The sequence below is a fragment of the Myxine glutinosa genome, chromosome 6, assembly GCF_964187855.1.
Source record: "Myxine glutinosa chromosome 6, kmMyxGlut1.1, whole genome shotgun sequence".
Lineage (NCBI taxonomy): Eukaryota > Metazoa > Chordata > Myxini > Myxiniformes > Myxinidae > Myxine > Myxine glutinosa.
This window is the reverse complement of record NC_136266.1, coordinates 18,914,255-18,927,156: the sequence shown is the minus strand read 5'-3', so window position 1 is coordinate 18,927,156 and position 12,902 is coordinate 18,914,255. Positions and strand designations below refer to the sequence as shown.

Sequence of the window (12,902 nt, the reverse complement as noted above, 5' to 3'; positions counted from 1 at the left end):
AACAAACAAGCGCTGATGCTGTGAATTCATTTAGGTTTATGTTCTGATGCGCTTCTCTTTGTTGAGCATTTCAAAGTGAAGATGGACCAACAGCACGACAGGTGGAGGTATCGCCACCTTGGATCGAGAGCGGATGGAGGGAAGGGCCAAATCAACGAGAGGCGGAGCTTAGCGAAGGGCGGGGCATGGAGGATCGGTTCGGGGCGGAGCGAAAATCAGCCATCGTCTAATCGGAACGCCACGCAAGCACACTGAGCGTGTGTCCGGAGTTCCTGACGAGGATCTCTGTCCCGTGAAGGTTGGAACGGGAATCTCCCGAATTCGGCTCCTTAATGTGAGGCTTCGTACACTCCGATAGCGCGCACGCGGTGTACACTCCTCGGACGGACTCTGTCGCGCTGCTCGTGGAGCGAGGGTAACTCGTGGAGCGAGGGTAACTCGTGGAGGGAGGGTAACTCGTGGAGGGAGGGTAACTCGTGGGGCGAAGGTAACTCGTGGAGGGAGGGTAACTCGTGGGGTGAAGGTAACTCGTGGGGTGAAGGTAACTCATGAAGGGAGGGTAACTCGTGGAGGGAGGGTAACTCGTGGAGGGAGGGTAACTCGTGGGGTGAAGGTAACTCATGAAGGGAGGGTAACTCGTGGGGAGTGAGTAACTCGTGGGGAGAGGGTAACTTGTGGACTGAGGGTAACTCGTTTATTTACTCTGTACACACTTGGAATAGTCCAGCTGACTGGAGATCGTTACCACCATTGGTCATCGTGGTGGGTAAGTTCAGGTGTGCGGTGAACGGATCGGATTCAGGTATTGCACGTGTGTCATTGTGGAACAAGTACTAATTACGTGTTACCTTCGCTTTTTAAGTATGTAGGATTCCACCGGTAATATTATTACTAGTACTAGTAATGGCTGATGTTGATGGAGCACAGGTATCACCTTGCCAGTGCACGAAATCCATTTACCTAGATTTGTAATATCGTGCTCTCGGACTTATGGAGACACTGTGGACCAATCACCGTGTACTTTCCTCCATTGATACTGGATTTGTACATTGATGGAGATAATTTTCACAAAGGTGAGCCAAGTATCAACTGTGAGTTGTTGGGTGAGGACGTGGGACTCTGGGTTAGTGTAGGTTGTGATTTTAAGGTTTTGCGTCACCGGTCATCGCACACCATGCGTGCATGCCAGCCTCCGTGCTTTGCACGTCTGTACATGCTACCCTCCGTGCGTGCCATCCTCAGTGCTTTCCACGTCTGTACATGCTACCCTCCGTGCGTGCATGCCATCCTCAGTGCTTTGCACGTCTGTACATGCTACCCTCCGTACGTGCGTGCTATCCTCCGTGCTTTCCACGTCTGTACATGCTACCCTCCGTGCGTGCGTGCCATCCTCCGTGCTTTGCACGTCTGTACATGCTACCCTCCGTGTGTGCGTGCTATCCTCCGTGCTTTCCACGTCTGTACATGCTACCCTCCGTGCTTTCCACGTCTGTACATGCTACCCTCCGTACGTGCGTGCTATCCTCCGTGCTTTCCACGTCTTCCATGCAACCCTCCGTGCGTGCGTGCCATCCTCCGTGCGTGCGTGCCATCCTCCGTGCTTTCCACGTCCGTACATGCTACCCTCCGTGTGTGCCATCCTCCATGCTTTCAACATTCGTACATGCTACCCTCCGTGCGTGCGTGCCATCTTCCGTGCTTTCCACGTCTGTACATGTTACCCTCCGTACATGCGTGCCATGCTCAGTGCTTTCCAGATTCGTACATGATATCCTCTGTGTGCCATCCTCCATGCTTTCCACATTCGTACATGCTACCCTCCGTGCGTGCGTGCCATCTTCCGTACTTTCCACATTCGTACATGCTACCCTCCCTCCGTGCATGCGTGCCATCTTCCGTGCTTTGCACGTCTGTACATGTTACCCTCCGTACATGCGTGCCATCCTCAATGCTTTCCACATTCGTACATGCTACCGTCCATGTGTATGTGACATCCTCCGTCCATGTTACCCTCTGTCCATGTGACGTCCATACATACCAACCTCCATGCGCTCCACATGTCCTTGCGTGCCACGTTCCACGTCTGTATGTACCACCTTCCTTGAGCCCCACATCCATACGTACCACCTTCCTTGAGCTCCACATCCATACGTACCACCTTCCTTGAGCTCCACGTCCATACGTACCACCTTCCTTGAGCTCCACATCCATACGTACCACCTTCCCTGAGCTCCACATCCATACGTACCTGAGTGCCTCCTTCCCTGAGCTCCACGTCCGTATGCGCCACCTCCATACGTGTGCCATACTCTTTTTCATGCCAACGTCCTTCCATGGGAACATCATTCTTTGTACGTGCACGACATTGAAGACTCGGTGGCGTAATGGTTCGGGTATCTGCTCCGAGTCCAGGTCGGCGGTTCATACCCTGGCCGAGTCATACAAAAGATTTTAAAAGTGGTACGTGCTGGCTGCTGCTTCCCTGCTTGATGCTCAGCTTTTAAAAGGGATAAAGCATGGACAAACAGCATTAGGTTGGCAAATACAGCACAGGCTTTGATGGGCCTAATGGTATCCTCCTGTGTTTAAGTGCCTTGAAATGGAATTCCTATCTATTTAATTAATTAATTAATCCAATCATTCATTCTCTATGTGCATTATGCCAACCTGTGTGCATGCCAACCTGTGTGCATGCCAACCTGTGCACATGCCACATCTATTCCATCCTCCATACTACCATTAGTCTGTGGCACACCCATGCTATGTCCATGCATGCCACATCCATGTCTGCCACATGTTCATGTATGCTATTCTCCATCCATGCCACATCCATGTATGCCACATGTTTATGTATGCTATTCTCCATCCATGCCACATGTTCATGTATGCTATTCTCCATCCATGCCACATCCATGTATGCCACATGTTCATGTATGCTATTCTCCGTCCATGCCACATCCATGTATGCCACATGTTCATGTATGCTATTCTCCATCCATGCCACATCCATGTATGCCACATGTTCATGTATGCTATTCTCCGTCCATGCCACATCCGTGTCTGCCCCATGTTCATGTATGCTATTCTCAGTCCATGCCACATCCATGTCTGCCCCATATTCATGTATGCTATTCTCCGTCCATGCCACATCCATGTCTGCCCCATATTCATGGATGCTATTCTCAGCCCATGCCACATCCATGTCTGCCCCAGTGCCCCATGTTCATGTATGCTATTCTCATTCCATGCCACATCCATGTCTGCCCCATGTTCATGTATGCTATTCTCCGTCCATGCCACATCCATGTCTGCCCCATGTTCATGTATGCTATTCTCAGTCCATGTCACATCCATGTCTGCCCCATATTCATGTATGCTATTCTCCGTCCATGCCACATCCACATCTTTTTTTCCGCTTCCGGTCCGGTCTGGAGAGGACGCTGGCGTTACTTGTTCGCCGCTTCTCCGACTGGGCCATTGTACATAGTTTGCTTTTCTGGTGGTCGTGGCGGATTTTTGACCGTTGGGTCTGCCCTCTGCTCGGTCCCGGCTCTGCTCCTGGCTTCGCCTGCCCGGCTCCTCCACTGTTTCCTCAGGCCCGCTCCCGTTGTTTGCGGCGGTGGCTGTTTGCCGCTGTGGTCTTGATTAGCGGCTGCAGTCGTTTGCCGCTGCGTTTGCCGCTTTGCCTCCTCGACCTTGGCCTCGTACTCGTCCCTTCGCTCCTGCCTGGCATGGCTCTGAGGTACTCCGCCGCAAGGCTTCTTCTGCTCAATACCCGCTCCACCCCATCATGCATCTCTGCCATCAAATCAAATGGACTCCTCCGACGACCCAGGTACATTCACCGTGGCTCCGGTCGTAAGTTTGTTTATTTGCAATCAGGTCACTCCATCCCCGTCCTCTGGTCGGCTCAACGCACTCTCACTCTTCGTCCCAGCGCACCTGGTCACAGCAACGCACACGATCGCACCTCCTGCCTACGAACCCTGGCTAAATCACCTGAATTCATCCCTGCTGTTCAAAACAACATCAAGCTCACCCTGTTCAACACCCGGTCCCTCAACAACAAATGCCTCATCCTGAACGAATACATCCTGGATAACAAACTGGACTTTCTCTGTCTCACCGAAACCTGGCAACAACCTCTGGACTACTACACACTCAACCTCACCACACCCAATGGATATTCCTACGTCAATAAACCACGCTCGGAGGGCCGAGGTGGTGGAATTGCCGTTATCCACCGTCAAGACATCAAGACCAACCTCATCTCCATCTCATCTGCTCCATCATTTGAACACCTGGCTTTAAAACTCTCTGGTCGCACGCAGTCAGTCATGGCTGTCGTCTACCGCCCTCCCAAACCACACCCATCATTCCTGTCTGACTTCTCCTACTTTCTGACCCAGCTATGTTCCCTCTCCCCCTCAATCCTCCTCCTTGGTGATTTCAATATCCACATGGACTCCACTGACTCCACAATAACCACTGACTTCACTGATTTACTCACCTGCTTTAACCTCACTCAACATGTCGACTTTCCTACCCATATCCGTGGTCACATTTTGGACCTTGTCTGCTCCACTGGATTAAATTTGCACCATCTCTATGGCTCCGACCTCACCCTCTCTGACCACTTAGCCATCACTCTGACCATCAACATCCCCGCCCCAACACCAAGGCATTATCGCACAATCAACTTCCGTAAGCTAAACGCTCTTTCACCTACCTCATTCTCATCCACCCTCTCTGAAAAAATGTCCACTTCTCCCTTCATTGACCTCCACACCCCCTTCCGACCTCACTGACTACTACAACCACACTCTCTCCTCCTGCCTTGACCAGCTTGCACCTGTAAAAACCAAAACAGTTTCTTTCACCCATTCTGCTCCCTGGTTTACCCCTGAACTCCACCTGATGAAAACTCGTGCTCGCCAACTTGAAAGACTCCGCAATAAAACGGGTCTCACAGTTCACTCCCAAGCCTACAAGGACCACCTACAACACTACAAAGATGCCCTCTCCCGCGCCCGCTCTGCCTACTACTCTCAAATTATCCACTCTGGCTCCGGAAACCCAAAAGCACTCTTCTCGACAATAAACAAACTCCTCCGCCCCCTGAACACCACCACCCAGTCATTCACAGTAGACAACTGCATCTCCTTCCTCTCTTTCTTCCAACGCAAAATTGACAACATCTACAACAGCTTGACCACCGCCGCACCCGCTCCCCCTCCAACCACCTGCCCCCCCTTGTCCTGCCATCCCCTGTCTCGGTTCTCCCCAATCTCCCCTACTGACCTCTCTGAACTCCTCATAGGAATGAAAACTGCCACCTGCACTCTTGACCCCATCCCCTCCAGCTTTGTCAAAGCCTCCCTCCCTGCTCTCTCTCCACTTATCATTGCAACAATAAACTCCTCCCTGTCTACAGGCATCGTCCCACCTTCCCTCAAAATTGCTGCTGTTACCCCCATTCTAAAAAAACCTGGTCTAAACCCTGACACCCTAAACAACTTCAGACCCATCTCCAACCTACCCTTTCTGTCAAAAGTTTTGGAACGCGCTGTAGCCACTCAACTCAAACATCATCTCTCTGCCAATAACCTGTATGAAACATTCCAATCCGGATTCCGGTCCAACCACAGTACTGAAACTGCTCTCCTCAAAATCACCAACGACCTTCTCCTCTCCTCTGACGCTGGCAACCTCAACATTCTCGTCCTCCTCGACCTCAGCGCTGCCTTTGACACCATCGATCACACTATCCTCCTCACCCGACTTGAATCCACCTTTAACGTTACCGGCACTGCCCTCTCTTGGATTAAATCATACCTCTCTGACAGATGCCAGTTCATCTCCATCAATAACTGCAAATCCCCCACTGCTCCCCTCCCCCAAGGTGTCCCCCAAGGTTCAGTTCTTGGCCCCCTCCTCTTCATCCTTTACCTGTCCCCGCTCGGTCACTTAATCCGCCGTCATGGTCTCCAATTCCACTGCTTCGCCGATGACATCCAGCTTTTCATCTCCACCAAGTCCGTCTCCACCGACACCCACTCTATCCTGACAAACTGCATCACTGAAATAAAATCCTGGCTTCAAATCAACTTCCTCAAGCTTAACTGTGATAAATCTGAAATAATCATCATTGGCCCAAAAACGCTCACAAAATCCACCCATAACTTTGCCCTCAACATCGACGGTATCCCAGTATCCACCTCCCCTCACATCCGGAATCTTGGCGTCATCTTTGACCAAACCCTTTCCTTCGACAAATACACTAAACAGATCACAAAGTCAGCCTTCTTTCACCTGAAAAACATTGCCCGTCTCCGCTCATCCCTCTCCTCCACGGCTGTAGAAACCCTCATCCACGCCTTCATCACCTCCCGTCTGGACTACTGCAATAGCCTCCTCTATGGTTCACCCTCAAAAATCACCAATAAACTCCAATACATTCAGAACTCCGCTGCCCGTCTACTCACCCATTCCCGGACCCGTGACCACATCACCCCCGTCCTTTACAAGCTTCACTGGCTCCCCATCCCCCAGAGAATCCAGTACAAAATCCTCCTCTTGACATACAAAGCCCTCCATAACCTGGCCCCATCCTACCTGGCTGACCTCCTCTCCAGACACACTCCCACCCGCAACCTCCGCTCTGCTGGTACCAACCTCCTGACCCCCTCCATCCGGACCAAATTCAGATCCTGGGGGGACAGGGCCTTCTCCATCGCTGCTCCCACCCTCTGGAACTCACTACCTCACACCATCAGAGACTCCTCCTCACTCACCACATTCAAAACATCACTAAAGACCCACCTGTTCAACACTGCATTCAACATTCAACCCACAGCATTTAACCCCTGACTATCTCTTCTCCTTCTCCCTCCTTTTGCTTTAAATATTTCCCTATTGATTCTTGTCTTTTTGCAATTGTTGTTTTCATGTATTGTTATGCATTATGTTTGCCACTCTGTCAAAGCGCCTTTGGGCTTCTGGAAAAGCGCTATACAAAATAAATGAATTATTATTATTATTATTATGTCTGCCCCATATTCATGGATGCTATTCTCCGTCCATGCCACATCCATGTCTGCCCCAGTGCCCCATGTTCATGTATGCTATTCTCATTCCATGCCACATCCATGTCTGCCCCATGTTCATGTATGCTATTCTCCGTCCATGCCACATCCATGTCTGCCCCATATTCATGCATGCTATTCTCAGTCCATGCCACATCCATGTCTGCCCCATATTCATGCATGCTATTCTCAGTCCATGCCATGTCCATGTCTACCCCATGTTCATGTATGCTATTCTCTGTCCATGCCACATCCATGTATGCCACATGTTCATGTATGCTATTCTCCATCCATGCCACATCCATGTATGCCACATGTTCATGTATGCTATTCTCCGTCCATGCCACATCCGTGTCTGCCCCATGTTCATGTATGCTATTCTCAGCCCATGCCACATCCATGTCTGCCCCAGTGCCCCATGTTCATGGATGCTATTCTCATTCCATGCCACATCCATGTCTGCCCCATGTTCATGTATGCTATTCTCCGTCCATGCCACATCCATGTCTGCCCCATGTTCATGTATGCTATTCTCAGTCCATGCCACATCCATGTCTGCCCCATATTCATGTATGCTATTCTCCGTCCATGCCACATCCATGTCTGCCCCATATTCATGGATGCTATTCTCTGTCCATGCCACATCCATGTCTGCCCCAGTGCCCCATGTTCATGTATGCTATTCTCCGTCCATGCCACATCCATGTCTGCCCCATATTCATGCATGCTATTCTCAGTCCATGCCACATCCATGTCTGCCCCATATTCATGCATGCTATTCTCAGTCCATGCCACGTCCATGTCTGCCCCATGTTCATGTATGCTATTCTCAGTCCATGCCACATCCATGTCTGCCCCATGTTCATGTATGCTATTCTCCGTCCATGCCACGTCCATGGCTGCCCCATGTTCATGTATGCTATTCTCCGTCCATGCCACATCCATGCCTGCCCCATATTCATGCATGCTATTCTCAGTCCATGCCACGGCCATGTTTGCCCCATATTCATGTATGCTTTTCTCAGTCCATGCCACATCCATGTCTGCCCCATGTTCATGTATGCTATTCTCAGTCCATGCCACATCCATGTCTGCCCCATGTTCATGTATGCTATTCTCAGTCCATGCCACATCCATGTCTGCCCCATGTTCATGTATGCTATTCTCAGTCCATGCCACATCCATGTCTGTCCCATGTTCATGTATGCTATTCTCCATCCATGCCATGTTCATATGTGCCACCATCCATCCATGCCAGATCTAAGTGTGCCACCCTAAGTCTGTGCATGCCACCGTCTGTGTGCTGTGTCTGTGCCACTGTCCATAGTTGCCATCGTCAATCAGTAGCACATTTGTTCATGCGACTGTGCCCTTGTCCGTGCCACCCTGCACACTGTACATGCCAAATCAATGACAAAACAAGAAAATTCCGAAACATTTCTAAATAGCACCACTCTGACTAGACGTTCACCTATTCTCCACACGTCCTCTCCTTTTCCAGGTTCAAATCCTCCAGAACAGATAAACGAACTAACATGGATTTAATAACTATGACTATTAAACTTATTGTTTGCAATGCTGTTAATATGAGAACATTTGCGTTTTATCGTCATATATATATATATATCAGTTGTTTTTGAAGTCTCTTCGTTTGAAACATCATATTGTAACGGTTATGGAGTCTCCCCCAGGTGAACGCACATCAATGACAGGTAGGACTTCCCTAGTCAATTATGTCGTTAGTAAATGGCAAACGAGTTACCCTAAACATTTTGTTTCCATCCTGCTCGTTTTGTCTCATTCTCTATTGGCTCGATTTAGTGTGTAGGTTTAGATAGACGGGAAGTTCTGCCCCCACCGATTGGCTCAGTAACTTAGACGGCGCGTACTTGACAGTTTCGCTTGGCCGTACCTCACTAAATAGATGAGTACGCACTGAGGGTACGTGCCTCAATTGGCATAGCCAACTTATTGGAAAGGTAACGCATTTGTAAACTAGAACGCCACTCACTAGAGCGCATACTCCCGCCGTGGGTCAAGTTGGAATAATACGTTTTGTCTAACATCCCCTCTTCCCAAAACAATAAATGAAAAAGAAAGTAAGCCCTAATTGTCAGAGAATTTATTTTGATATATCTCGGAATTAGAGGAGAAAAACATCATTTAAGAATAAGAATAAAAGCTTTAATGCAGTAAAACTGAAAAAAAATTCCCAAAAGAATTTCCAAAAACATTCCTGGATCCGGAATAATATCCTGAGCTTCACCAAAAACTAATCAATTCTTCCTTATCCCAAGGGCAATGATCCCACCAACTTTCATCCAAATCCGTTCAGAACCTTTCCAGATATATTGTTCACGAACACACGAACAGTCGAACACACACACAGTCACACACACACACACACACACACACACACACACACACACACACACACACACACACACACACACACACACACACACACACATATACACACACGACACACGGACGGACACGACCGAATGCGTTACTCCCTGGCGGGAGTAATAAACCTGAAAATCGCAGAGCCAGAACCAGAATTATTTATTTGGTCTGGGAAGCCCATGCGAGGTTTCTTCTTCTTCAGCCTCTCACAACCCTGGGTGAATATACGATTTTTAAAAAAAAAGTTGCAATTTTGCCAAATCTGTTTTATTCGTTTCTTAATATACCTCAGCCATTGACAAATCTGGAATTATAATTTTATTTGAGGATCAAATTAACCCAGGAGATTGTGTCGAACGATGCCTGCAAGTCTGTACATGTGATAAATAATAATTAATCGTCCACAGTCGAAGACTCTTCTTCTTCACGCAATAACAACTTCTAACTTCCAGACCGTACATCCAATCATCTTCACACTTTGCACACTTGTTACTCTTCATGACTTCTATTACAGTATTGTAGCGGCTACCGCTGGGTTTTCACAATCGCCTTGCACCTATCAAGGACGCGGAGCGATCACCATGCCGGGCTCGTCCAGGACGCCCGGGCAGGCCCGCGCTCAACTTGCCAGGCCTCGGTCGGGACGCCCGGGCATGCCCGGGCATGCCCGGGCAGGCTCGCCCTCAACTTGCCAGGCCGCAGCCAGGACGCTGGGCCACGCCCCCTCTCGCCTTTCCTGGGCAAACGCTCCGGGATAATATCTATATTATAATAGCCGTAGATGATTCTGTCTGTCTGTCTGTCTATCTGTCTGTTGGGTGTCTGTCCGGGGTGTGGCTTACTCGGTTTGCAGAGTAGCTCCACCCATAGCTCCACCCATTCTGGGAGTGGCTATAAACAAATATCCACCATTTTATTAACTCGCATAGCTTTGAGTCCTGTTTTGTAGGCCCGTGGTGTCTTGCTCTCCCCCAGTTTTATTTCAAATCAAATTCGATAAATCATTTCATTTTTCACAGTCGCTAACATAGTTTTAGACTCGGTTGAAAAAAAACGGGAAGAAAATCCGATGAAAGTTGCCGTTTATAGAACGAAATGAATTCTCAAAGGCCTGTAACTTCAAGGCCATTGAGTCTCTCTCACGCCTTTATCTCCAATCTAACTCACCATATGATTTCATTTTTATCGATGGTTTTACTTTTAGACTCGGTGTCAGCAATAATTGAGAACAATCCACACACGCGGGAAAATGCAGAGATATATTTTTTAAAATCGCGTCATGGTGTATCATACACCGCCCAACATGACACCGCCGGCAATGTGTCGATATATATTAAAAATTCGCTTTTGCTTTTCCGTTATGATATATTACTATTTCGTTTGATGATAGTCGTCACAAAAACGTCAACAATGATGCCGACATATATTTCTTCGTTTTTATTTCATTCAACATATTAGCCGGAAGTAAAATATGTTTCAGGAAATTACCGAGAGATATTTCTTCGTTTTTTTTATTAGTTATGTGCGCATACACTTTAAATAGGTTTATTTGAAATCTTTAATTTTCCACAATATAATTTACTTGCCATTTATCATTTGATGATTACGAGACAAATTCCTCTTGAGGATCGTGACAATTCATGCGTTGCGTGGAAACTTCCATTTCCAAAATGAATGAGACGATCGATGAAGAACGACTCGGTGTCACCAACGCGGGAAAATGCAGAGATATATTTTTTAAAATACACCATATCACCGCACAACACCGCCCAACAGCCAACAAGTATCATACACCGCCCAACAGCCAACGAGTATCATACACCGCCCAACATGACACAGACAGCAACATGTCGACATTATCGCTTTTTCTTTAAACCGAGTGAACCGAGCCGAACCGAATACACCGCGTGAATTCACCGAGCGAATTTCAGCCAATTCCACCTATTTCTTCGTTTTTATTTTATTCGTTACCAGCAGAAGTACCCAGCGTTGCCGGGCGGGGGAGGGGGGAAGGGCACGTACACTTTAAACATGTATATACATGTGGGATGTGGGATATATACATGTGGGACATGTGTACGTGTGTGTACGTGTGTACGTGTGTGTGTGTGTGCGCGTGAATATGTGTGTGTGTATATATGTGTGTGTATGTGTATGTAGGCTAACCCCCGCTCTAGCAGGGAAAATGGCCTTAAAATGCATGTTGTTGTTGTATGTGTATATACATGTCTGTGTGTGTGTGTTTGTGTGTATATGTGTCTGTACGTGTGTGTGTGTGTGTCTGTTTTTGTGTGTGTGTGTGTGTGTGTGTGTGTGTGTGTGTGTGTGTGTGTGTGTGTGTGTGTGTGTGTGTGTGTGTGTGTGTGTGTGTGTGTGTGTGTGTGTGTGTGTGTGTGTGTGGAGATGTATATATATGTGTATATATGTGTATATGTGGATACATATGTGTATACATATTTGCATATGTGCATATGTGTATATGTGTCTGTACGTGTGTGTACGTGTGTGTGTGTGTGTGTGTGTGTGTGTGTGCATGTGTGTCGATGTACGTGTGTGTGTATGTGTATATGTGTGTGGGTGTATATGTGTGTGTGTGTGTATATGTAAACATGGGCCGGTGTGTGTGTAAAGTGTGAGGAGGTATTGGAGAGGAAAATGCAGAGATATATTTTTTTAAATCGCGCCATGATGATAAACGAAAATACACCGCCTAAAATAACAGTCGACATATATTTAAAATTCGCCATACACATCCATGCGGGAATCCCACGGGCATGGATGTGTGTGACATTTCGACATATTGAGTTACATGCTGCGCCTGCACATTCAGTTATATAAGATGGTTACTGGCAATTGATCACATCCACAAATGATGTAATCCACACAATTTATGTACTTTACATAACGTTAATAGGAATACATGCCCGTGTAGATGGGAAATACAGTTTGTTTGAAATAAATCACAAATATCAGAAGAAAGTTTTTTAAACCATTTTATATAACTGAATGTGCAGGTGCAGCATCGAACTCAATATGTCGAAATGTCACACACATCCATGCCCGTGGGATTCCCACGGGTGACCCCGCTAGTGTATATATATTGCTGCCCGATAAACGGGCTTTTCGGAGTGCCTGAGTGTTTGGTTTGATTAAAGCAACTCGGATGAATTCCAGCTTTTTGTCGCGTCCATTCTTCCGATCGACGTGGGAGCCCCAGCTCCTTCATTGGTGACCTACCGACATGGACACGGCAGTCGCCCTTAAACTGCCTACCTTCTGGGAGGCTCACGCGGCGGTTTGGTTCGCACAGGCGGATTCCCTGTTCGCCCTGCGAGGCATCACGGCCGACGACACCCGCTTCCACCATGTGGTAGCAGCGCTCGGTTCGGCCACCGCGGCCCGCGCCCTGAG

The 12,902-nt window shown here is 48.1% G+C and overlaps 1 protein-coding gene across 7 annotated transcripts in view; it reads left to right on the top strand.

The window, feature by feature from the left end:
- Nucleotides 1-211: 211 nt before the first annotated feature.
- LOC137429635 (polypeptide N-acetylgalactosaminyltransferase 5) overlaps nt 212-12,902 on the top strand; it is a 48,693-nt gene continuing 36,002 nt past the window's right edge. The window contains exons 1-2 of one of the 7 annotated variants that reach the window (XM_068119718.2): nt 233-505; nt 577-766. Coding sequence is in view for 1 of the 7 variants with exons in the window: in XM_068119717.2 (XP_067975818.2) it covers nt 1,053-1,073 (21 nt within the window). In the remaining 6 variants the exon portion in view is untranslated. Of the gene's footprint in view, nt 506-576; nt 803-930; nt 1,074-2,371; nt 2,461-12,902 lie in introns of those variants that run through there. The other 6 variants (XM_068119720.2, XM_078779659.1, XM_068119719.2 and 3 more) reach the window with 6 other exon arrangements.